Source organism: Bactrocera tryoni, chromosome 2, assembly GCF_016617805.1.
Source record: "Bactrocera tryoni isolate S06 chromosome 2, CSIRO_BtryS06_freeze2, whole genome shotgun sequence".
Taxonomy (NCBI): domain Eukaryota; kingdom Metazoa; phylum Arthropoda; class Insecta; order Diptera; family Tephritidae; genus Bactrocera; species Bactrocera tryoni.
This window is the reverse complement of record NC_052500.1, coordinates 35,493,140-35,520,472: the sequence shown is the minus strand read 5'-3', so window position 1 is coordinate 35,520,472 and position 27,333 is coordinate 35,493,140. Positions and strand designations below refer to the sequence as shown.

General features: G+C 34.5%; 1 protein-coding gene across 1 annotated transcript in view; it reads right to left on the bottom strand.

Annotated features, from left to right (window-relative positions):
* The window catches only part of LOC120768522, a 48,264-nt gene that overhangs the window by 3,767 nt on the left and 17,164 nt on the right, over window positions 1–27,333 (bottom strand). Inside the window, exons 5-13 of the mRNA XM_040095253.1 lie at window positions 21,702–21,833; window positions 21,523–21,641; window positions 18,934–19,060; window positions 11,642–11,766; window positions 3,892–3,968; window positions 3,717–3,824; window positions 3,292–3,615; window positions 2,843–3,230; window positions 2,596–2,711 (exon numbers count right to left, since the gene is read on the bottom strand). Of these exons, the coding sequence (XP_039951187.1) occupies window positions 2,596–2,711; window positions 2,843–3,230; window positions 3,292–3,615; window positions 3,717–3,824; window positions 3,892–3,968; window positions 11,642–11,766; window positions 18,934–19,060; window positions 21,523–21,641; window positions 21,702–21,833 (1,516 nt within the window). The remainder of the gene's footprint in view (window positions 1–2,595; window positions 2,712–2,842; window positions 3,231–3,291; window positions 3,616–3,716; window positions 3,825–3,891; window positions 3,969–11,641; window positions 11,767–18,933; window positions 19,061–21,522; window positions 21,642–21,701; window positions 21,834–27,333) is intronic.

Genomic DNA, 27,333 nt, shown 5'->3' with positions numbered 1-27,333 from the left:
ATACCTAATATAAAGATTTTAGAACTTATAGGTGACTTTATGCTCGATATATCGGCCAATATTTGGGCCAACTCAATGAAAATTGTAGAAAATGTTTTATTCATAACATGTTTCTTTGCGCCTAAAATAGATATAATTGCGCGAAAACTTGAAAACCAAAATATAACTATTACCATGATTTTCGGACATCCACTTCACCTTGCTCCATATACCTAAATGAAACCGAGTTACCTTTTTGTGAGTATGTGCCATATTAGTAGTATGTGGGATGAGCAAAAATAGATAAAATCTGCTCGGCACTGCCTCCTACTCAAATATATTCAATATAAAATGTTCGGTTGCACCCGAAATTAGCTCTTCCTTACTTGTTTTATTTTAATATATTGCATTATTATATTCAATCATGCATTTTTATTTATTTTCATTCATAAAATCACTTTAAATAATATTGTCCGGTTTTCGAGACCAAATGTTCCTATGTGGACTATGTGGAGCGTCAGAAAAATATTACATACCGAATTTTGGTGAAACCGGTCGAGTTGGTGGAGATATGTGATTTTAAAGAATTGTAACGATCGGTTCAATATTTTTTTTTTTAAATCGACTCAGTCTTACGTTCCGGACAAACCCTTCAATGTGCGTAGCTCGGTTAATTCTTCAATTGACTCAAAACGATTTCCTCAGAGCGGTCGTTTGAGTTTTTCATGACATTCCCGTCAGAAGTCATACGGAGATACAGCAGACAAAAACGGTGGTTGCAGCACGATATTGGTTAAAAATGTAGCGAAAAACTAAAAAAATCAATGCACTATCATGGTGCAAAAACAAAGAGTTGTTGAGCCATAATTCCGTCCTCTTTTTAAGAATAGCTTCCCTCATACGACGCATAACACTCAAATAGTATTCTTTGTTGACAGTTTGATCGGTCGGAAAGAATTCGGAGTGCACCACACCTAGGTAATCGAACAAAACTGTCCTTGACCTGCTTTGATGTGGTTTATTTGGCTTCGGCTAACCTCTGCCACGATATTCGGCCGATTCGTCTGTTTTTGGGTCATAAGCATAGATCCCAGACTTATCTTCAGAAATAATACGTTTCATGTCATCCTAGTAGACGGAAAGCATTGATTCACAGACGTTATCGTGACGCTGTTTTTTCGACAAAATAGAGTGATTTGTATGGCAGATATATGCTATAGTGGGTCGTTGGCCATTCCGACAAGTAAGCAGCTCTTAGTGGGAAAAGGACGGAAACAAAATTTCATAAATATCAAAAACTAAGAGCCCAGTTTGTATATACATATGTGTGTATATAGGCAGACGTGGCTAAAACGACTTAGCTCGTCAAGCTGATCATATATGTATATATACATAGGGCTTTCCAAAGTAAACAGGGCTTTTGGAATCTAGCGCCCCCTGGTGGGGCCATCTATATGTCGACTGGTGCGTTAGAATGTGTTAGAATTGTCCAGTTAGATTTCATGACATTTCATCGATTGGAAGCTATTGCGTTTTAAGTGTCAGTATGTTTGTGTTATCGGTGCGAAAATGAGCTTCGAACAAAGAGCCTACATTAAATTTTGTTTTGAAATTGGTAAAACTTTTACCGAAACGTTTCAATTGATGAAACAAGTTTATGGCGACGATTGCCTATCCCGTAGCAGAGTGCACGAGTGGTATCAACGTTTTCAAAGTGGTCGTGAGGACATAAATGACGATCAACATGTGGGCCAATCAAAATCCGTGATCACCGGAAATTCTTGATTTGTTTTTACCATTCCAATTGTGTATTGTCCCCAAAAAATATGTTGCACCCGGCCAAAACGTTAATGCGGTATTCTATATTGGAGTTTTGAAGTGTTTGACGTGTTCGGATCGAATATTGCGAAGATGAAAGTTGTTCCACGATAATGCGCCGTTTCATCGATGGATGCTTGTGAACGATTATTTGACCAAAAATCACATTTAAACCATTAACCACTCCCCGTATTCACCAGATATGGCACCGTGCGACTTCTTCCATTTCGGAAAAATGCATTTGCCCATGAAAGGAAAGCGTTATGCAGACGTAGAGCCCATTAAAAAGGCTTGCACAGGCATACTGGCGGGCATACCGGCCAACGAGCTAAAACACTCGTTCGACATGCTTTTGGACCGTGCAAAAAGCTGTATTGAAGCAAAGGAGACTATTTTGAAAATTTGAAAAATTGATTTTCACGAAAAAGCCATTTGTTCTGTTTCTACCTACAAATATTCAAATATCAAAGTTTAAATAATGGTCGCCGGTCTAGTATCACAGAATAAGTTTATTTAAAGGTTGCCGGTCGGTAGGTAGTATTAAGACATTTTCTTTTTCCGAAGTGGTTTAACTGTTTTATAAAGCTTTCTATTTGTCGTATTTCTCTAGTTTTCAATCAACAAAAATGTTTAAAACTGGGTCAATAAATTCACTGAGAAAAACTTTCTAATAGATATCGGATCTTTGGAGAGGCTGTTGATAATGTGAACATGTGAGCATTTCCTATTTGGACTTAAGAACAATTGCCATGTTTTTAATAATACGTTTTTTTGCGTCTACATATATATGGTATATACCTTTCGTTCCGATAATGATCTCTGCAGTTTACAAGTTTATATATTAAGCCGGCCAGCAAAAGTAAGGCTAAAAACAAAGTTATTACGAACAGCAGTCCACCAATCCAGACACCATTCTACAAAACAATAAAAGCAGTTAGAGTTCCATATAGTGAACATAAAATAACATTATTGCCATAAGAGTGCTGCATGATACTATATGGTAGGCCGTAAGCTATATTATATGTATGTATATATTGTGTCTTACCAATATAAACGTCTCGCAATTACAGGATTTACTATGTTTTGCTTTAACTATGTGCAATATTGTCGCACACGATCCTAGTGCATTTTTAAGACCGCGTTCAGCATTTGTTATATAATTATTTACGTTATCACTGAGTGTTGATAAGTCGTGTTCGTTGTAGTATTTACATTTATCTTTAGTAGTTATACACATATCTTTAACTTCGGCATAGACGGACGGAATGGGTGCTGCAAAATCTCTACCAATTCTGTAGGCAGCTCGGCATTTCCAAAATTTACTTTTACTGATTGTTGGGTTAAATTTGGTTGCCTTGTTTGCCAGATTCAGATTGCAATGCGAAAAGTTAACCCGTTCGTGGAAATAAGTTCCATGAAATTCGTCAGTCATCCTAGATGTTGATTATATATTTGCAAGTCAACGGGAGTAAGAAAAAGTACAAATTTACTTACCATGTCAATCCTGGGAGTCTCGCATTATATATGACATGTGTTAAACGGATAGGTGTTAGCCACGATGACGTGACTGACTTAAATTTACAAAAGTGATTTTTCTTCGGAAATTTCTCAACTTCTGATTGTAACTTCTGTAGGATCGCCACGTTCAAGGGTCTACAGTTGCGTTCGCAGACATCCTGCATTATCGTTTTATTTAAAGGTATCCATTTGGAAAATGGGCGAATCAAATTATTTTCCAACAATAATGTATATAAATTTTGATCGTTGGTGCAATCCGTTAACATTACTTGATTGAAACTTTTTTTCCCATCTGCTCTGCTGTTAAATGAAAAGTGTTGTTAAGTTAAGAAACGCATAAAAATCCTTTGGAAAAAATGAAATAAATGTTAGCAATATAATATTATACAATTTAAACTTACTCTTCCGTTCTATGACAAAATCCATTATATTCAATAACCCCGTAGAAGAAGTGGTAAAATGTAACAAACGCCATCAGTATTAAAAGCAGTGTGAGGATTATATAAATACTTGAAAAAATTTAAAATTTTTGCTACACGAAAAGTTTATTTACACATTTAATGCATGGGAACTTACAATAACAGAGCTTTAATCATAACATTTCCTTTCATACATAAAGAGCACATCACAAGTAAGAAAAACACCACAAGTACCTGTAAGTTAATTGAATATAATATATTTTAAAACCAATTAGAAATAAGCAATTCGGGCGTTACCGAACCTTAGACACACTTGTTCAGTAAAATATGTAGAAGTTTGAATTTTTATTATTCGACGAAATTTATATAGAAAATGCTAGGTATGCTTCATTTCTTATTTAAGGTACTCGAAAAAGTAAATAAACGGACTCAATTCATAGTACGTACATGTGGTTTTTATATAAAACTAGAGGTCCACGCTTTACTGTGGCTGATACATCTGTAGATAGTACTACTAATATCATCTATATGATTTCTATTAGTTAGATTATAATTATTTGTTAATGAGAAGGTGAAGCAACTTGTGTTAGTTTACAAAAAATGAATCGAAATGTGCATAGCATTTCCAAATTTATGCCACACACTATGCGATTTTCCTGGTGTCCTGTTGATTGTCATCACAGATGCAATTTTCACTGGAAACGGAATACGTTTGAACTGAAATGGCAAATCGTTCGAACTCAAAGGAATTCGTAAAATCAAGCATTCTGCCTCCTTGTATTCGATAGGTGCGTCACAATGAGTCGTGATCCATTACACAGTTTCGGCGCATGAAGATTGCGAAACATAATAACGACAGATCCAACTTTGAGACGCAAATGATGCGGTGGCATACCAAGCCTCTCCAAAGAATTTAGAAATTCCACTGGATAATTCACGGCGTCGTCTTCATTGCGAAGATGATCGATCGATTTGTATGAGCGCAAGTTTCCCGGAGTTTGACTTTGAATCTTCCAGTTTAAGTCAACAACATCGGTATTTTTGGCAGCTAACATTGAGCGTGCACTTAAGGAGTTGTAGTTACGATAATTTGGCCAATGTCCGAACATTCGTGATGAGTTCATCTTTCGTGAGTTAATATACGGCAGATGGAATTGATATCAAACCACCGGAAGTATCAACCGCAATTGACTTATTTCCAATTTTTAGCGAATACGATGTAAAATGTCTTCGGCAAAGTAATTTTTTTATCATCGCGAAAAGTGTGCGAGCTTCATTTGCATTCGAAGTAGCTTTCGAACCGTCCATTGTTTGATTCCAGTGGTTATCAAGTTCCAGCAATTGTAATTGCTGGCTTGCTTCCCCAAAACTTGCACTCACCATACCATTCACACTACGCAATGACTCAAATGAAGTTGAACCGCGTACATTAATGAATAGCAACCGAGGGTAGAAGCAATCCTCGTTTTCCAGTGGATTGTGTAAATTCGTCCTAATGCATTAGTTGAGAACACACCTGGATGTCCATCTACTGGTTGGCCTTGCTTTCTGCTTAACTATTTCATCGACGATGCATTCCATGTATCATATCAAGGTATTTTCGAATAGAGCAATGTTCTCGCAAGCAGATCATTGACGAAAGTTGTGAAAAAACTCGCCAATATTAATTTTGTTGCTGGCGGTGTTTCCACTGGCACTGTATTCTCTGTATTGAAATACAACCTTTGGCCATTCTCCAAATTAACTGCGAGACGCACAATAAACGCTATGTTGCTTTCTTTGGCGACGTATTTCCAAATGTATTTTATCGATTTCACTAAACTGAAACTGAACGATTTAACTGAACTGAATATATTACGATCCATGTGTAGTCAATTTCGATATTCACTCTTCTAAATTGAATGCTGAATGTTCTGCCATTGTCGTCTGGTGAGCGACGCTGATAGAGTGGATATTCATCATTTACAGTTTGTGTTTCCGAAAGAAAAGCAAGTGGATAGTGTTTCGTAGTTGTTGTTTGAAAAGTCGTGCTGTGACATCGTGACGATCGCTTGCTGATTGACCGCGATCCATAATTCCGCACGTATGTTATCGCATCCTGGGAGTACTCGTTCATGTGTCTTGAGCTGCCATACGTTGATGGAAAAAAGGAAGCCGACCGATATTAGCGCGACCTCCTCGTACTATCGTAACATCCACAGCGAACAACCTCTGAACATTTCATCAAGATTGGTTCAGCCGTTTTCGAGCATTAGAGTTACTAACAAACAAACATTCATTCGTTTATACGGGAAAAAGAAAAGGGCTGTTGTTAGGGGTTTTCGGGTAATTATTCGAATTTTGCCGTAAAAGCCATCTTTGAACCTCAACGAACATTTAGAAAAAAGAATTGGCCAAATTGGTCCAGGCGTTGTTGAGTTAGCACCACATTTTGCGATTCATTTATATACATACATACATATATAAGAGGATTATTGAGTTATCTTTATAAAATTGAGGGAGCGTGTTTTTCTAATAACGGTGCATATGAAGGTTGCCTTTTATATTTATATTTCGGGATTAGAAAACAAAAACCAATTTTAATCATTGAAAATCTTTTTATTCTTTTCCAAAGTATTGTCCATTAAGATCCATCACCTTCGCATGCGTTTGAACTAATTTTGTAAGAACTTTTGCCACTATGATTGAGGTATCTCCTAAAAAAGCGTTTAGCGAAACCAACCGCTTCTTGAAGTGTTGAAAAACGTTGACTTTTTGTTTATTTTTTCGCATACGAATAAAAAAAATCTTTCGATCCCAGGTGAGTGACTCATCAAATTGATGTTTTGAGAACACAAAAATGCGGTGGTTTCAGTCGATGTGTGAGAGCTTCCATAGTCGTGCTGAACGGTGATCCGTCTTCGAAGGTTGGTTTTCTTAATTTCCAGAAATACAACTGGCAAACAGATATCACAAAAATACAGACAATCGACCAAGCGACACGAGCTTTTTTTTTTTGAGCCATCGACGAATTGTGTGAGATACATCATGGGAAAAATTTTTTACAGTCAAATGTCCATGCTAATTGAATGCATGCTGGTTCCACCAACGCCTATATTTGCCTCTATCTCACGATAGGTCATATGACGATCTTGCAATATCTGTTTGCGCACAACATAAATAGTTTCCGAAACAACAACTGATTTTGGATGACCTTCAAAAAATCAGTCTTAGAGTGACCTACGACTTTGATTGGATTCACGATACCATCGATAAATACTGGTCCATGATTCAAATGCATCGCCAAAAACTGAATTTAGTTCATCGTTGCACTGTTGTTGAGTTAATCCACGTTGAAATTTGAAAAAATAACCGCTGGAAAATGTTCGCGGTTAAATTCTATTGTTTTGCCGAGATGAATATTTCAAGTTACTGTAAGCAACACAAATAACCATTGTATGTCAAAATGTTCTATGAATTTATAACATTAAAAAAGACAAACTTTATGATAAAGTTGTGAGTAGCGATATTGCAACACTATGGTTGTCAAATCATGAGTTATAAAAAACAACATACGTATTTATGAATAAAATGGGTGAAAAATTTACTCTAGACTCTTAGTCCCCATATAACTAATAAGCTATAAGTATCTAAATGTAATACAACGGCTTTTTATACTCTTGCAACCAGTTTCTACACAGCATTTTATTCACCTAACGGTTGTACGTATCACCTAGAATTAAGCGAGATAGATATAGGGTTATACATATAAAGGGTTTTTCAATAGCTATGCAACGAAAGTAGACCAATAGGGGCACCAAACCAGGCCATATTTTTTCCCGCTCTTTCGACATTTCTCTTCAGTAAGGTTTGCCATTTTATCATGGAAAGACATACGATACAAAAACGAGTGGAAATTATTAAAATTTTCTACCGAAATTCGGAGTCAGTGGACTCAACTTTGAGAGCGGGGTTTTCAAAAAGAGCGATACAGAAGTTGTTTTGTTAATAAAACAAAAACTGTACTTTCACACGAATAAAGAATTTCAATGATATCCCAAACCGTTTCTGTTTTATTTAAAAAAAAAACTTTTGTAGCGCTCTTATTGAGGATCGTAGTAGCAAGGGGCACCTGTCGGCAAAATTTTTTGAAAAAGTAGGCGTGGCCCCGCCCTCTAAAATGTTTAATGTACATATCTCCTAAACTGTTTAAGCTACAATAACCAACTCGCCATATAACGGTACTGTTAAAAACTACCAAAAGCGTAATAAATCAATAACCAAATACGCCAGAGACATTAAATTGTACCACCGAGATGGTATTAGGGAGCTTTATGGGAGCCGCCACGTTTTGGCGAAATCCCATTTCTCGGGACTCGTTCAACCAATTTCGTTAAACAGTTAGTTAGTCGTTAGTTCGTAACATTCTTCTTACATTCTTATGTACACTGGTACCTATAGTTGCCTTTTGATCGAAAATGTCGGTCAATATGTGATATATATAATATATAGCTGAAATTAAGGGATATACTTTCTCTTATAATGGTATGTCTACATGTAAAAAATGGGCTGAATCGGACCAATACTTCCCTTAGCCCCATATACTTAAATAGATAGTTTGATAAATTTGAGCGAAAACTTGGCATAGCCCCTATATAACTAGTATCAGGATTTTCGAATATCCGGCTGACTTGACTTTATATGATTGCTTTTTCACTTTAAAGTATTTCCCTGGCTTTGATTCTTGCTAGTTGCACCCGAACTTAGCTCTTCCTTATTTATTACATTATAATTTATTTTATATTTGTGGTCGTTTTCGCATGGTTCAATTCAATTCAGCTTTAAAACGGTTCGCAGAAAAACACATTCGCGGAAATCCCATTCGAAAACAAAAAAATAAGTCAAGAAAAATAATACAGGGTGGCGCAAAAGTCAGAAGATGATCAGAAGATGCTATAAGTAAGCCATTTACATGATATCATATTCTCGACTTGATGTAAAAAAATGTAAAAGACCAAATAAAAATAATCCACAAGCAGAATCAAAGTTTTTCATTTTTTAAAAAAGTTTTTCATTTTCCAAAAAACATCGGAAGGTTATTTTTGCGCCACCTGTTATAAATAATCATTGTTGTACGTAAACTTTTTTGTTATGAATTGGGCGAATTTTAAGCTTTAGCATTAACTTTTTTTATTTTTGTAAAAAAAAATATTTTAATATGCTGTATTTAAAGTTAAATATACATATCTTGAAATGGATAGAAAAAAATTACAAAATTTATTCATTTTAAAACAAATAAACGTGTCGTAATTTAATAGATTTGTAAACTATTTTATGTAAACTTTATTAGTCCACTGTATATAGTAAGACTTTGTTCATAATTTTAAAATACTTAGTTTATTCTTCGAAAGCTATGTTGCCCGCCTCAAAGTAATCCCTCTTGGCCTAAATACAATTGTGTCAACGTTTTTTTTCAATCCTTCAAAAAAAAACAGTTGTTACAGTCAATTTCCGGAATAGCCTTCATTGAGATTCTCGTTTAATGTCTTTAATTGACTCAAAACGGTTTTCCCGGACCGGGCGTTTGAGTTTGGTGAATAGCCAGAAGTCACATGGTCAATCTTTCAAAATGATTTTCACTGATCCTTCCAATATTGTAACGATGCCAGTAAAATCTCTGACTGTTAATACAAGGAATGTTCCAAAGTAAACACGACTTAAAAAAAAAAAACATAAAAAATGGTTTACTCGGCAAAATCAATTTATTTTGTTTAAAATAGCCTCCTCCTTCCGCTTCAATACAGCTTTTTATTCGGTCCAAAAGCATGTCGAACGAGTGTGTTAGCTCGTTGGCCGGTATGACCACAGCCGTATGCCGGTGCAAGGCAAATGCATTTTTCCGAAAAGGAAGAAGTCGCACGGTGCCATATCGGGTGAATACGGGGAGTGGTTAATGGCTAAAATGTGATTTTTGGTCAAATAATCGGTCTCAAGTGTCGATCGATGAGACGGAGCATTAATCGTGCAACAAACGCAAACTTTCATCTTCGCGATATTCGGGCCGAACATGTCGAATACGGCGCACCAAACGCTTAAAAGCTACAAGGTAGAATACTGAGCAATGTTTGCTCCTTCGCTCGTCAGTCAAGTTTTGCAGAACAAACCGTCCACACAGCTTTCGTAAGCACAAATGTTCGGTCAAAATGCGATAAATCGATGTTTTGGAGATGTTCAATTTCATTTCCATGAATTTTAATGATTATTTCGGCTGATTTTCGGCAGTTTCGATCAAGAATGATAGAATACAAGATTACGACACTAGTTTACAGTTAGTTTTTTTCGGTTTAGCTCTTGACAATTCTTACAAAAACAAATACATTGTGCAACAATTTCGTGACGTCACACTTATGCGTTGAGACGAACAAGCATAGAAATGCATACAAATTGTAAACAGAAAAGTAAACACTTTTTGAAATTCCCAAAATAATATTAATTCATTCGTCTTTGCAGGAAAAATTTCAGTGGAATGTTTAGAATATTGTTGCGAGAAAATATGTATATAATTAGTTTTAGGCACATCCACAATAAATAGAGTAGCATGTGTGGAAATTGTTCAAATGAAGAAAACCAGTGTAAGTGTACTGTTGTATTTATTTAAATTTCTAAGCATAAATATATTAATTTTTTAAAATGAAATGTGCAGTGGCTTGTTGTAATAATTATTATGCAATTAAAGGATCGAAAACGAGCTTTTTCAGTTTTCCGGCCGATTTAAAAGTTGCCAAAAAATTGGTGTTATTTTGCAAAAGAGATAATATATTTAATACTAAATTAATAATTTCAAAATTCTTTTGTCATAATTTCATACATCTGATACATCTGAACTTATAATATATGTATATATTTATATACAACACAAGAAACGTCTTCTCCATTTGAATCACAACTTAATAGACAATTTTATTATCAATAGGCCGATATATTTCTTTAGAAATGATTCAAATCTTTTCACTCAACAATATTCAATCGCTTCACTAAAACTTTTTATTAAAATCGAAAGAATTAATAATATTTTGCGAATTTACAAAAGTGTTTACTTTTCTGTTTACAATTTGCAAGCCATTTGACAGTTTTTCACTCTTCTTCTTCTCAACACGTAACTATGACGTTTCATAATGGCGGTTGTCGTAATCTTGTATTCTATCATTCTTGGTTTCGATGTCATTTTCGGTGATCACGATTTTTGATTGGCCCACATGTTGATCGTCATTTATGTCCTCACGAATACTTTGAAAACATTGAAACCACTCGTGCACTCTGCTACGTGATAGGCAATCATCGCCATAAACTTGTTTCATCAATTGAAACGTTTCGGTAAAAGTTTTACCAATTTTAAAACAAAATTTTATGTTGGCTCTTTGTTCGAAGCTCATTTTTGCACCGATGACACAAACATACTGACACTTAAAACGCAATAACTTCACTTCCAATCAACGAAATGTCATGAAATTCTCACTGGACAATCAATAAAGATAGCAGACTCTAACGCACCAGTCGCCATATAGACGGCGCCACCAGGGCTAGATTAAAGTCCTGGTTACTTTGGAATGCACCTTGTAGTCGACTCCCAAGCACCAATTTCTTTATTTTATTAAAGTGTTCATCGTCAGTTAATGTTAATGGCCGTCCTGGGCGTGGTTCATCATCAACGCGTTCTCGACCCTCTTTGAAGAATTTGTACCGATCTTTCTTACTAAGCACTAATGATTATTTGGATGTGAAGTTTGGTACAGATGTCACTGACAGTCAAACCAACCTAGAAAAAAAATATTTCGACCAATGGGTTTTCGCGCGAAATTTAAATTAAGAAGACTTACTATTTGTTGTCTACAGTAGCATACTTTCTTTGAACACAATAAAGCACTTACCACAATAGCAATAACGCACACGATGTGAGCAAATATATATGGTGGGGCGATATGCAGATCCTTACTTAACGAATGTGACTTAAGCTTTTCTCCAAGATACACCTTCTGCGCTTTAGCATAAGAAGCTTTTAAATATACAGAAATTAAGTTTATTAGTTGAATTTAGTTTTATAATAAAGTAGAAAATATTGTTTTGAACCATAAATACTCTCGCAATGATTATAATAGTGTTCTAAAAATATCAGGTAGTACGGTCCAAAAATATAGAATTGTATAAAAATAGTTACTTCAAATGAAATTCGGTTAATCCATAATCCTATAAATTAAGGCGGTGTCAGAATGGATTGATTTCGTTGCGGCAAAGTATGCCAATCACAGCTAAGTAAATTCTGAGCATTTATATCGGGAGCGAGAGAGAGTTCCCCCCAAAAAAAGTAAAAAGTCGTACATTATTTCCAGTGAAGCACAAATATCATAAAAAATCAAAACCGGATTCATCTTATTTTCAATGAAGTTTCTAAATTTTATTTCTTCCCTACAGACCGACCTTCAAAGTAAACCAATGCTTATATAGGGCAAAATTACATACATATATACATAAGTACATATGTACCTGGGGTATTCCATACCAAATCGACCACTTTTGAACCCGACCCTTTTAGATATTGCTGAAACTTATCCATCCTTTTCTACCCTTTGAAAACATTTTTGAGAATTTTTTCAAAATTTTTTGTCCAACTGCCAATGCCTTTTTTATTTTCAAATAGCCATAAATTTTGTAGAAATTGACTTTCGGGGACCTTTTTTTAAAAAAAAATTTTGGTTTTGAATTAACTTTTCGAAAAAATACACGAAAAAAATTTAACACCATCAATTATATAAAATAATCGGTTTTTTTAAGTAAAATCGTCATTTTTATACTCTCGCAACAAAGTTGCTAAGGAGAGTATTATAGTTTTGTTCACATAACGGTTGTTTGTAAGTCCTAAAACTAAAAGAGTCAGATATAGGGTTATATATACCAAAGTGATCAGGGCGACGAGTAGAGTCGAAATCCGGATGTCTGTCTGTCCGTCCGTCCGTGCAAGCTGTAACTTGAGTAAAAATTGAGATATTATGATGACTAGGTACACGTATTTCTTGGCTCCATAAGAAGGTTAAGTTCGAAGATGAGCAAAATCGGCTCACTGCCACGCCCACAAAATGGCGAAAACCGGAAACCTATAAAGTGTCATAACTAAGCCATAAATAAAGATATTAAAGTGAAATTTGGCACAAAGGATCGCATTAGGGAGGGCATATGTGGACGTAATGTTTTTGGAAAAGTGGGCGTGGCCCCGCCCCCTACTAAGTTTTTTGTACATATCTCGGAAACTACTATAGCTATGTCAACCAAACTCTATAGAGTCGTTTCCTTTAGGCATTTCCATATACAGTTCAAAAATGGAAGAAATCGGATAATAACCACGCCCACCTCCCATACATATGTAGGTTATGTTGAAAATAACTAAAAGTGCGTTAACCGACTAACAAAAAACGTCAGGAACACTAAATTTTACTGAAGAAATGGCAGAAGGAAGCTGCATCCACGCTCATTTTAAAAATTGAAAATGGGCGTGGCCTCGCCCACTTATGGACCAAAAACCATATCTCAGGAACTACTAGACGGATTTCAATGAAATTCGGTATATAATATTTTCTTAACAACCTGATGACATGTACAAAATATGGGTGAAATCGGTTCACATCACGCCTTCTTCCAATATAACGCTATTTTGAATTCCATCTGATGCCTTCTCTGTATAATATATAGTACATTAGGAAACAATGATGATAGCGGAATAAAACTTTACAAAAATACGGTATTTGAAAAATATGTAAATGACGTGTAATGAAATCTCGATTATCACTTTATCATGCGAGAGTATAAAATGTTCGGTGACACCCGAGCTTAGCCCTTCTTTACTTGTTTTAAATATTTTTTTATTTTTTTCATTTTTGAAATTTTGACAATTTTTTTTAAATAAATTTTTTTGGAAGTTCGCCATTGGTTTTTTTATTTTTTTTTTCTCAAAAAAAACTTCAATTAATTTGAGAACTATCCCTGCTAATCCCGGAATAGCCCGATTCTTTTTTTTATTTATTTAAAGAAAAATTGTCAAATTTTCAAAAATGAAAAAAATACATTCCCCACCTATATAATCTTTCTTTGGCACATTTGTTTGTATGTTTTCGAAAGCAAATCATGGTACCATGTTTTCCTATAAATTGAACAGCAGCATTTCGAAATCCGTTCAAATTGCTTTGATTGGAAAGATATCTGAAATGATTCAGAGAAGTTACAACATTTTTCCAAGTTTCAAGACCGAAACGTAACACTGTTTTAGCGCAACTCTTGGGAAAAAAAATTGTGCAACTTTGTGAGACAAAGTGGGCACAAAGACATGATGCCGTTCTTCAATTCACATTCACCCTTCCGGAAATCGTTCAACTTACAGAATTAGGTGAAACTGTCACCCATCTCAAAGCTGTGAAGACTTTTACAGGGTTTCGACATACATTCCACTCATTGACACAGTCATGCAAGATTTAAAAACGCTGTTTTCCGCTTAAATTCTTAAAAGTTTCAATTTGAGTCAGCTGTTACCAAAACTTAACCTAAATTTGGAATAAAAGGATTTAACTGTAATCATTGAATGCCTAGCATAGATGGGCACTTTGCAGTACCAGTAAAAATGCAGTAAAATTTTTTTTTACTGATAATGAAATTAAATTTTCATTACCAGTACAGTTTTACTGATTACTGAAAAAATTAGCAGTAAAAATATTTTTTACTTACTGGAAAAATTTGCTGTAAAAATACTGATAATATCATTTGAGTTGCATAACCAGCAAAATATCACCAGGGAATTTAAATCATGTATGTACTCAATAAATATTTGTAGTTTTGCTCTGTCTTCTTTTCCTTAGCAAAAAATACACATGAAACACTAAATGCAAAAGAGTCAGAACTCAAAACCAAAAAGATTCAAACAAAAATGATATGCAATATTTATAATATTATGAACGGATTGAGATCACCAAAAAAGAAAGTCCTCCTTGCGTAAAATATAATCTTAAATCAAATTTTTATTTTGACTCTGATATATTAAACATAGGATATGATTTAATACACAGAAAATCCCAAATGAAAATCTTGAGTTATGACTCTTTTCGTTTAGTGTGCGATGCAACAAAATCATCACCTCATAACTGTAACTGTCGTACAAGCCAAGCAATGCAATTATATGTAGAAGCATTGAGAAAAATAGTCCAATAAATATTGATTGCACCCTACACATATTTATGCAACATAAAAGGAGTGGAGGTTATATGCTAATTGTTTTATATTAGCTGATAAGCTGCTTTATCAGATTCGATTTACCCTCGTTCGTCCGTCTGTTAAATAAAGTTTATTTTAATTTAATGAGAATTATACTTCAAATTAAGAAGAATGAATAATTTGCAAACCTGTTACAGGGTATCAACAAGTCGGTTCGCCTGACTAAAAACTTTTTTACTATTGTCCATGTGCGCAATCAATGGACAAAACAGTTAATTCTAAAATAATTCGGTCATAGGTTTGAGTAACATACACTCTAGTGATTTTAAGTGATTTTAAAAATTTAAAGTACTACATTGCAAAAAATAAAAAATTAAATATATTTAAATGAATGCATTAAATTTCAATAGTGATGATTGTAATAATGACCAAGATTTCGTGGGCGAACAAAATATTCCAAGTTGTTCAAACGGTCGAAACTCACAAATAAGTCACATTATTATGAGATATAACAATTTAAGTGAAAGTTCAAGTACACCAGATTCGTTGATAAATGAAGAATTGGTTGGCGTCAATAAGATTCTCTTTAGAAAGAAATTTTTCAAAATTGTGGAGGCGGTGTGTTTAAAAAGATGCAAAATAGCACTATTTTATTAGTTATATATGTTTTTATTTAAAGCTTCACAATTTCATTAAAATGCAGATGAACAAAACTCCTCATCAAAGAAGAATGTGTGGCTTAATTGGTGGTTGTCAAGTGTGCGAAAAAAAAATTAAAGGTTCGCTTCGTATTGGTTCCAATTTTATCAAGCATTTGAAAAAGGAACACCCACAAAAATTTTGCGAGTTCAAGTCAATCAAAGATGGAAGAAGGCAGAGCGTAAGCCGCAAAAGCTCTTTTAACCATGACATTTTGGATTTTATTTGCAACACAATGTCTCCCTTGTCCACAGTCAGTAACCAAAGTTTTAAAAAACTATTTCCTGGTAAAAGTCTTCTTCAGCCGCCGTTCAATTACCAGGTTACTTTTCGAGAGCCACACTAAATATGTTCAAAATCTGGTCATTGAGCTGAATAACATTGAATACGAGTGCGTAACTGCAGATGTATGGTCAGGTGGAAAAAAATCATTTTTTGGTTACACTTGCCACTGGTTAGCTTCTAACAGTTTTGAGCGGACGTCTGTCGAAGGTTTAAAGGAACTCATTCCTTTGATCGTGTGACGAAAATGATATGCGACATAAATAAGCAATATAAATTACCCGTGGAAAAAATTGTTTATACGATTACTGACAATGGATCTAACTTCGTTAAGACATTTAAAGAATTTGGAGTTGAATTAAGTAAGTGAAGTATATCGCATATTTGTATGTATGTATTTAATCCAAATCAATATATTCAATTATTGATTCTCATTGATTTAGAACCTATAAATGAATGTGACAGTGATGACGGATCTGACCCTGATTCCGATTCAAATGACTAGATAATTGCTTTAGGTCCTCAATTTCGATCTGTAACTCCACGTCTGTCAAAACACTTTCCTTGTGCGAGCCACACTCTATATCTTTTGGCTTCAACCGATTTCAACAAAATTTTGAATTCATCAAGTCAGGATATTAAAGATATTCACAAAAGATCATTCCTACGGTAAAAATTATTTGATTAACTGAACACTTTTCACATTTACATATTTTCTATAACTTTGTAGATGCACTCAGCTTTGGAATAAATGCAATAGACCAAAATCTGCAGAAGTAGTTAATGAAGTTATAAACGCGAATTTAATAACTTCATGCCTAACAAGGTGGAACTCTCTTTATGTTTCCGTTACGAAGTTGCTGCAACACAAAACCAATTTAGCAGAATTGTGTTATCGTTTAAAAATTCCTACCATTCTCAGCGAAGAAGTTGAGTACTTAGAGGAGTACGCAAAGCTTATGAGGCCTATTGCAGAAGCGATCGACCTCTTTCAGGGCGAAAAGACCATGTATTTTGGTTACTTTATCCCCACTATAGTGACTTTAAGAATAAAACTACGTAGTTTGGAGCCTGCAAGCTTTAAGTATTTATCCGAAATAAGCGAAAAAATGCAAATAGCTTTGCTTAAAAGATTTGAAAAGTACTTCCTGATTCAGTCTGACGCTTGGGACGCTGTTATTGCCGCTATTTCTGTCCCTGACATTAAATTGCGATTTTTAAAAGCCCTTTTAGAAACAGCAACGACGCAAACAGAAGAAGAAGTAAAAAAAATGTTCAACACTTATGTGGTGAGGTATGGAAAGATAGCAGATGACGCAACACGTGTTCCGCCTCAAACTACTCAAAAACCTTCCTTGATTTCGGCGAAGAAAGTAATGGTAAAATTTTTGCATTTGACTTTCAATTAAATATTTGATTTATGCATATATTCACTTAAATAGATATAAGCATACAGAGTGGTTCCACTGACTCAGGCAATTATCTTCAGGAAACCCTTTTATACCTGGTGGAACGAGTCGCCACAACAAGTTTTTCATCAAACATCAGGCTATTAAAAACGTTTTTCTAAAATATAATACCCCATTATCGTCATCTGCACCTGTAGAACGGTTGTTTTCTTTCGCTGGTATTGTTAACCGGTCTAGAAGGCAAAAACTCAGCGATGCAAATTTCGAAATGCTTGTTTTAAGAAAAGCTAATGGCGGATAACAAGTTGAAATAAATGTTTCAATGAAAATAAAAATATTCGAATTTTCTATAATTATTCATTGACCTAGTGGTTGGCTTTTGATTATTAACTACCAGTAACTATTTTCAGTAAACAGTAAATATTTTGCTGGTTTTGCAAATCAAATGATATTATCAGTATTTTTACTGCAATTTCTTTCAGTAATCAGTAAAACTGTACTGGTAATGCAAATTTAATATCATTGTAATGCAGTAAATATATAATGCAGTGTGCCCATCTATGATGCCTAGTTAGACGTTTTGGGAAAATCTTGCCCGGAAACAAAGAACTGCAAAAAACGAAGCAGAAGTAGCGCTTTTTCAACAACAATGGAAAAAGAAAATGACTACCAGAAAACAAATGCTTTTTGCCTTAGAAACCCTCAGCACTCGATTCATATTCTCCTCACGTACTCTGCACTTTGCCTGCCACAAATGCTAGCGCGAACGATCATTTTCTACTTTGCGCCGAATCAAGACTTGGCTCAGAACAACGATGCTCCAGAAGAGATTGAACGACTTTGCACTCCTCAACATACATAAATTATGACATTACTGTGGAACCAGAAGAAGTAATAGAAAAATTTAGTAAAATGAGCAAACACCGTATTGATTTTGTGCTGTAAATTAAATGTTGAAATATGTATAAAAAATAAAATTATAGTTTAAAGTTAAACACTTCTCAAATCAATTACAAAATCATAAAGCTAACGATGCTATGCCTTAAAAATCTAACCGCGCCTCCCTCTCATTCTGCCCGACTTTTTTTTTGCTCTCAAAAATGATGTACCCTATTCTAATACTTTAGTTTAATGTTAATTATTTTTCATATACACAGCTTCATATAATAATGTAGTTTCATACCAAAAAGGAATGAAATAATTTGTTTCATATAATTTCGAGAAAATCTCGGTCGAAGTGCAAGAAATTCGATAAAACCAATTACGATTTTGCGATTCGGTAACAAAAATTAATGACTTAGGCATATTGCGGATATAATATATCTATAATAATAAAGGTAGGAGTATATGTATATGACCCTTAGTATAAGTAAGTAAGATGCAAAATATGATTGTAATCACCTTATCATATACAATACAAGTATAACAATTTTCCACCCCTAATATTCCCCGAATTGCGAGAATTGTAATTTTCGTGTTCGAATCCAAATAGGGGGGCATCTAGGTTAGCGTTGATGATATTTTATCATAATCGTATGATGTGTAACGTACTCATTCAGTGCTAAAGCATACATACTTACCTAATTTATTAAAGTATTTACTAACTTGATAGCAGACTCGTGACCTTCGTAATTCTGAAGACGCGGAATTTTTGTAAAAATTCATCAATTCCTTGATTGCGATTGCTGAATTATATAGTCCTTCCCACTGTTCAGATAGAAGTGTTAATTATACTAGTTTAAGTAAACATAACTGAAACTATAGCATGTTTAGATATATGTACATATGTAGTATATTAATAGCTTTACGGTGTCTTGTCCTAATTTTGTTTCTTAACTCTCGACGAGCTCATCACGAGCTCATCAGCCGCCCAATTTTTGTTTTTTTGACATGAACAGAACAAAGTGGTTTTATGTAACAATTGCCACAAATACAGATTTCTTCTATCGCCTATAGTTTCTTTAATATGAGGACTTTTGTTAAAAAAAAAACGATAGATATATTATTCTTAAATTATTTTATTAAAGAGTACCTTAAAAAGTTACTGTCGAAGTTTTTCGGCGATATTTTGTTTCTGGAGTATCCCTTAACAATGTCCAGCAGTAATCGGCAAGCAAACTGTCACTCCACTTGCCTTGGTACCGTTTCGCCATTACAGAAATGTCTTGGTGGAACCGTTCTTCATGTTCGTCACTTACGGCCCCTAAATTTTCGGCGAAAAATCCAGACAGTGAATTTTAAGGGGCATGTTGCAACCCATTTTTTATAGGCAGTAAGTAGTTCTGTCACAAGATCTTTGTAATTGTCAGCTTTCACATTTCCAAGAAAATTTTTAACAACGCTTTTAAGGGCACTCCAGGCTCGTATTTCAGTTCCATTGAGCATTTCCTCGAATGTTTTATCTTTCATTAGTTCTCTTATTTGCGGATCCACAAATATGCCTTCCTTAATGTTTGCTTCACTGACGCTTGGAGATTTTTGTTTCAGATACAAGAACTCTCTTCCATTTCTGTCCTTTGCCTTAACAAAATTCTTCAATAAACCCAATTTAATATGCAAAGGTGGTAGTAATACCATTTTGGGATCTACTGCAGGTTAACTGGTAATGTGTTTTTGAACCGGAGTGAGTGCCTGACGTACTGGCCACTGCTTCTGTACATAATGACAGTCTCTCGCACGGCTGTCCCATTCGCAAAGGAAGCAACGATATTTCGTATATCCTAGTCGAATTCCAAGAAGAAGAGCTACTTTCAGGTCTGCACATATTGCCCAACTATACTCGTGATAACGGATATGCTCTAAAAGAACTCTCATATTCTCATATGTTTTCTTCATATGAACCGCATGAGCTAGGGGCACAGATGGATATTTGTTACCTTTAAACTAAGTTTAGAGGAATCAATGAATAGACGCCAATCACGTGGAACATGTTTCTGTCCTAGTGCGTTAAACAAAAGGTTGCAGTAGTGAACAGTACACTAGATCCCCTTCTTGAAGAAAACAATTTGTTGGTCTTTCTGCCTTTTTCTGCAAAAAGTAATATTTACATCACTTTGAAGAAGGTTCCAACCTTTTAGTCTGGATGCTAAAAGTTCGGACTGCGACTTTAAAAGTCTTAGATCTCGAACTAAGTCATTAAGTTCACCTTGTGAAATTAGATGCGGCACTGTTGAACATCCTGGTAAATCAAATAAAGGATCGGTTGCCATTTCCTTTGCGGTTTCTGTAACATCACTCGAAGAGCTAGTCGATTCTAGTTCTTCATCGAGATTCCAATATTCTGGTACCTTTGGAATAGGAAGTTGTTCACTGTGTGGCAGGTCTTAAAGCTGATGGTAAATTACAGTGCTTAACAGTATGTTTAGACTTCGGTCCAATACCTTTAATATTCGTAAGACAAAAATAGCAGTCTGTAACATGGTCTTAAGGTTCTCTCCAAACCATTGGCACGGCAAAGGGCATTTTACGATTTGAACCTTTTAACCAAGTTGTTACCAATGTTACACAAGTTTTTCAACAGATATGAGGGGCCATGTTTTGTCTTGGTCCCAAACTTTAACACCAAAATACAGTTCGTAAGCTTTTAGCACAACCGGAGTAAAATTACGTTTTTGCGATTTAAAAGTTAGTTCTCCGCACACATAACGAAAATTGTTGGCCCTATTTACGCACTGCCTGGGTATTGTACCTAAAAATCTTAAACACAGTAATTTCAAGAATATAAAAGAATGTGAACTAAAAACGTTTCGGACACCGTTGGTCTACTGATAAAATTTGTAACATAAAATGATCGTAAACGCTGTTTACTTCAAACAGGTAGGCAGAACCGGTCTAAACCGGATAAATCTCTGATCGTATGAAAATATGAGATGATGAGATATAATGAAATTTTATGTATTATAAAACCTAAAGCCGCAGGTTACAGAATATCGGAGGGTAATAGAAAAATTATGATTTCAGATTTGACTTCAGGGTATCAAACTGCATTAGAAACACCTAAGAATTTTCATCCCACAAATTATGTTTACAATTTATTAGTAGAGATTACAATTTAATAAAAAAAGGTTACCAATGTTAGCACACTAAATTATAGAAAACACATATACTTTTTTTTAAATTTCATACTTGTATATACAATAAACAGCAATCTTAAAAAAATATGTACTTACGTCGTTTAATGAGAATATTGCATTCATGTAATGATTAGCATTATTATTTAGAATATACTTGGTTCCATAAGTACTTACACCATAAAAGGCACTAAAATTTCGTGAAAACATTCGAAATACTTTAAGAAAAAATATTATGTTAGTGTAGGTATATAGCACATAGATTGCAGTACACTTACTATCATCATACAGTAAAGTATTGTCGAAAATTGATTCGACGAACGTTTCTATAAAATGTTCGAACATTCTGCGGTTGGCGATCGAACTTCTCCTCGCTTTTGTAGTTTCAGGGTAAAGATCTGCCAACGATGCTGTAGATATACAGATAGACATACATATGTATGTATTAGACTATGCGTTAAAGCAAGCAAGGCAACAGCCATAATTTAAAACGAAAAACAAGTAAGTGCGGACGTGCAGCATTTTTGTATATATTGATTGTCAAAAAAGTCTTGCGGTATTTTCGCTAGTTGGCGCTGAAAGCGCGTACTTCTAGTTTTATTCGTCACATCGCGTCATGCTATACCTTTTTGGAAAGCTCATTTAACGAGCTAACACGTGTTTGATTGATTGTCGTTTCTTTTAAGTCGTTCGTGAGTTATAGCGTCGCAAACATAGAGCAAATTAAAGAGAAAATACGGCATATTTTACAGTACCACTACGATAAAGGCAATAAAATTTGTGCAGTTTATGGACCCGATACAGTTTCCATTTCCACCGCACAACGATGGTTTCAACGTTTTCGTTCTGGTGTAGAGGTGGTCGAAGATGCGCCACGCTCCGGAAGGCCTGTCGTCGAAAATTGCGATAAAATCGCTGAATTGGTCGAAAGAGACCGGCATAGTAGCAGCCATAGCATCGGTCAAGAGCTGGGTCAAGAGAGCTCAAAAATTCATTTCATTTTCAATAAAAAAAAATTCAATAAAAATACCGCAAGACTTTTTTGACAACCCATTATTAATTAGAAACGGGAGTGTTGCTTCAGTTTGCATGTTTAGCTTAAAAATAAAAAATATTAATAACTTTTTTATTAGTATCAGGTAAGGACATAGGCTACTTTTTATATCTTTATGTCGAAATTTAATACAATTCATAAATATAAAATTTATATTTCAAATCATAAGCTTTTGTTAAAAGTTCATGTTTTATCATTTAAGAAATTTTGTAATTCAAAATTAAAGAGATATAAGTAAACATTTTAATATCCTTACATGCTTGGTATATGAGTTATATTGACAGTGCTCCTGAACCAGGCATTTTTTTAGGGCAAACCCGTCAGATATGTTTAATATCACAACAAAAAATGGCATTGACATTTTCGTCGTCAAGGCATTGCGGATACTTTGCTAGATTATGGACGAAAACACAAATGCATTCATAACAAACCAAACACGATATCTAGCATAAAAATATAGCTGAATAATTGGAGTTTTGATAAAAAGGCCTCTTATAATTTGAGATACATATGTATACAAAAATCTTTTCGAAGCATTGCACAGAGCAGTGCAATATTTAAACGGGAACGATGAAGTACATACATAAGTATATGCGTACAATTTCAAACTGATCCTTCCTAAAAAATAATAAAATTGCTAAATATTGGGAATAGTAGAATAGAACTGCAACAAAATACGCAGTGCAATGGATTAAAACAGGCTCAGTAATCATTCGATGAATAATATACCACGTGCATCCCAAAAGACTGATGCCATAACCTTGCCAGCCGGTTTTTTTGTCTTTCCACGCTTGAGAACCGTTTCATAATATGCAGTCCACTAGGCTGACTGTCGATTGGACTTGGTTGATTTCACTGGTGCACAGCCCAAATTCAACAGTATTTTTCCCCCAAAAACCAATGCTTTATTAACACGCGAAATGCTTTTGGATTCATTTTTTTGTAAACTAACACAAGTTACTTCACCCAAAAGCTATATCTCCTTAACTAATAGTTATAATCTAACTAATAGAAATCATATATATCGTTTTAGTAGTATTATCTATTTATCAGCCACAGTAAAACGTAGACGGGTCCTCTAGTATATAGATATATATAGGGTAGTCGAAAAAGTCTTTTCGTTTTTCTAATCAAACTTCAATTTATTTTTTTTTATATTTATAACGAACTTTAAAGAACCAAATATGTACTAGTTTGATCGACCACTTTTTGCCATTTTTCCGCTAGAGACAATATTTCATCAGAGCAAAGCTTTTCTGGTTTCTGGCCGAAAAACTGCGACAAGTAATTTTCATAGGCTTCTCTTGAAGCCAACTCTACTCCATTAAGGGAGTTCTGCATTGACCGAAACAAATAATAGTCCGATGGTGCAAGGTCAGAAGTATATGGTGGATGCATCAAAACTTCCCAACCAAGCTCTCCCATTTTTTGCCGAGTCATCAAATATGTGTGTGATCTAGCGTTGCCCTGATGGAAGACGAAGCCCTTTCTGTTGATCAGCTCTGACGGTTTTTTTTTGATTGCTTGCTTCAATATCATCAGTTGTTGACCGTAAAATGTTGAATCAATAGTTCGACCACGCTGGAGCAGCCTTTAGTGGATGAATCCTTTCCGATCTCACCAAACATTCGACATAACCTTTCGAGGCGTCAATTCTGGCTTTGTTAGCATTTGTTGAGCTTCATCACGCTTGGACCATGATCTTTTTCACACATTATTGTAATATTTGATCCACTTTTCGTCTCCTGTTACCATTCGCTTCAAAATGGTTCGATTTCATTACGTTTCAACAAATATTAATTCGGTGTATTAAATTTTTCACAGACAATTCATGTGGTACCCAAACATCGAGCTTTTTTAAATGGCTCAAAACTATTTGATGATGAATGTTAAGTTCCTTAGTGATGTCCTTAGCGTTGCTGCTTGTATGACGGTTCTGGTCAAATATGAATTATTTCCATAATTTCATCGACTTTTTCAACTATTGGTCGATCAAAGCAAGGTGCATCCTCCACATCGAAATTTCCAGAACTTGCAGTCTCCGCAAATTTCACAAATTTCATTGTAGGCTTATGTGGCATTCTTCACTTTTTTATACAAAAATTTCAAAATATAGCGAATTTCTTCCTTGCTTTCATTCATTTTTGAACAACTGTAACTTTTTTTCAACTTCCCTAAATTTAGTTTTTCTTTTGGTTAAATGAAGTTTAAAATCTCACCTTTCCAACACTATAAGGTATGATACAATGTGATTGGTAGTACTGGAGATATACGACTGCCACGACACCTATTGACAAAATATGAAAAGACTATCCAATATATAAATACTTAACAACACTTATTCAAATTACATTACCTATGACCTATAAATTTACACATTAATGTCTTATATAATAACGAATTACGTACATAATTTGAATATTCTTAATTAGAATCTTTACATATTACTGAATTTAATTTTATTACATTTTTCTTAAAAACTGCTGTAAGAATTGCTATACCATTATAATGTCATTGTGTTTGAAAACGAAGGAAAAACTATTGCACTAAGTCGGAAAACTTTAGTTGGAAATAGAAACACAAATATTATCATAAGTAATTGCATTAACATGAGAAGGGTCTATGTTTGAAAATGACCAATCAATCAATCTATGGAACTGGCAATACTATGCTTTGCATATATACGTATGTATTAAAATGCCCCGTTTATTCTTGTTGTTTGTTTCCGTGCGATCTTTCCTCAGATCGTTAATTGGATAAATCCTGGCATATCAAAATTATCGGCTTTATATTGAATTAACTAAGAAGCCTTATCTCTCTATTTAACTGACTATCAGGTAAAAAGAATATTCAGTGAAGTGTGAGTCCACTTATTCCGAATGCTGCTTTACCTGTAGGTGCGTCAAGAAGAATTTTCATGGAACTTGGATTGGATCCAGGTGTAGAATTATAATGATGCTTAATAGCTTGATATATTGCAGATATCAAGCGACTTTTTCCTACACCGGCACCGCTGCCTATGAACTCATAAAATGGGCGACTTATTTTGATCAAATCTGTCAAAAATAGGTTTCTTGCTTAGTATTTAGACTTTGAATTAAAGAAAACAATTTCTCAACTAGAATTAAATGGGATAGTTTAATAAGTCTAATATTGCAATCTGATTCAGTGCCATTACCTGCTGAATCTTCACTTTACAATTTCAGCAAATTTATATTTGGATTTCTGGAAGTGTTCTCTTTACTCATTTTTCACAAGAGGTTGCTCATTTTGTGCGCCTTCTTCTAAGTCTATTTCATTATAAAGACTTTCTAGAACATTTTTAAGTTCTCTTTGCTCAAAAACATCATATTTTTTCGATTTTCCTCAATTAGAATAGCATGCGTTATGCAAGTCTGCTCAAGTTTCCAATGAGATCTTGCTGTTCATTCCGACATGAATAGTAAAACATTACCATTTCCCGGAAAAATTCAACTCTGGCCAAGTCTGGGGTAAACCTTTAAGAGGCATGACAACCTCGCGTTTTGGTAAATTATCATCTTCTCCTTCTTTTTCCTCATGATCGCTGCCTATGTGCTCTTCTATGGGATTTAAAATATTTATACACAGATGCAAAATCAGCCAAACAAACAGTTTCTGACTTATCTATATGCCGGCTACGAATATTTCAGTCGAACCTGAAGGAACGTTCTGAAGTTCTAAAAAATGGAGCCCAATTTGTGGCTGATTTAAATTTGTGACCTATGTATACGTTTTTGTTTTTTTTTTTTTTTTTGTTTAACTGTATAATTTCCAGTATTTACTTCTGATATAGCTTCATTTAAGAGCCTCGAAATTTCTCTGTAAAATTTGTTAATATAATTAATTATATCATAGCAAGCATATGCATCCAGTATCCATATTTGGCCTATGTAGTTCCAGAATCAGAGGATTTTAAGCGTTTATAAAACAATCCCGAAATTTTCTTTTTAGAAAAATTTTGTGTTATAATAGGCTTGATCTCAGAGGTAAAAAAAGTCATCGAAAGACATATTTATTCCACAAGCAGACAGGAAGTATTCAAAGTTACTTAAATTCGAAATGTCTTCTGTGGTAAGATTTGAATTTAAAACGTTTTGAATTTTGAAAGAGTTTTCCTTATGTCTTTCTAAATTTTCAATTGCTTCTGCAGGAGGTAACAATTTTTTGTGTTCAAGGCATTGATGGATATGGTATACCAAAACGCCAAAATGGTTGTTCTCTTATTTCTCCAGAACAAGACCGACTGTGGATATGCTTTTGATAACCCAAATAATATCATATCAACTGCCTTTTTTCTCGCCTTCCCAGTGCGCAGGAGAGGATCCAACACCTTTCAGCACCTTTTAACAATCATCGTGTTGAATAAAGTTTTCGTTTAATAGACTTTGAGACGAATCGCAAATCTTCCATAATCTTTGCGGGACGTATTGTGTCAGTCATATTATCACGATTGTATTCCAATCGCCGTCTTAAATGAATTTGTATCACATTAGCTTCTTCACACCTCGGTGGAGATATCACAATATTGTTAACAGAATTGGGTATATTGACAAGAGCACCTTTTAGCAAAATCTGTCCCAAGGTACAGACTGTATTAAAGGGCAATCTTAGTCATTATTAGCTGTTCTTCAATTAGCGTTAAAGTTTTCAAAGAATTTGTCTTCGTTTTCAGTTTATCTCTACGAAGGCGAATCTTAGTTTGTCGACGACGTCTCTTATTAAATATTTTTTCTATCGCACTTCTCCTAATATGCTGTCGACGATGTGTTTCTCATTGACGTTCCTCTCTCATTATTTCTAAATTTCTTCTTGCATGTTGTCTTTGTATTTAATCA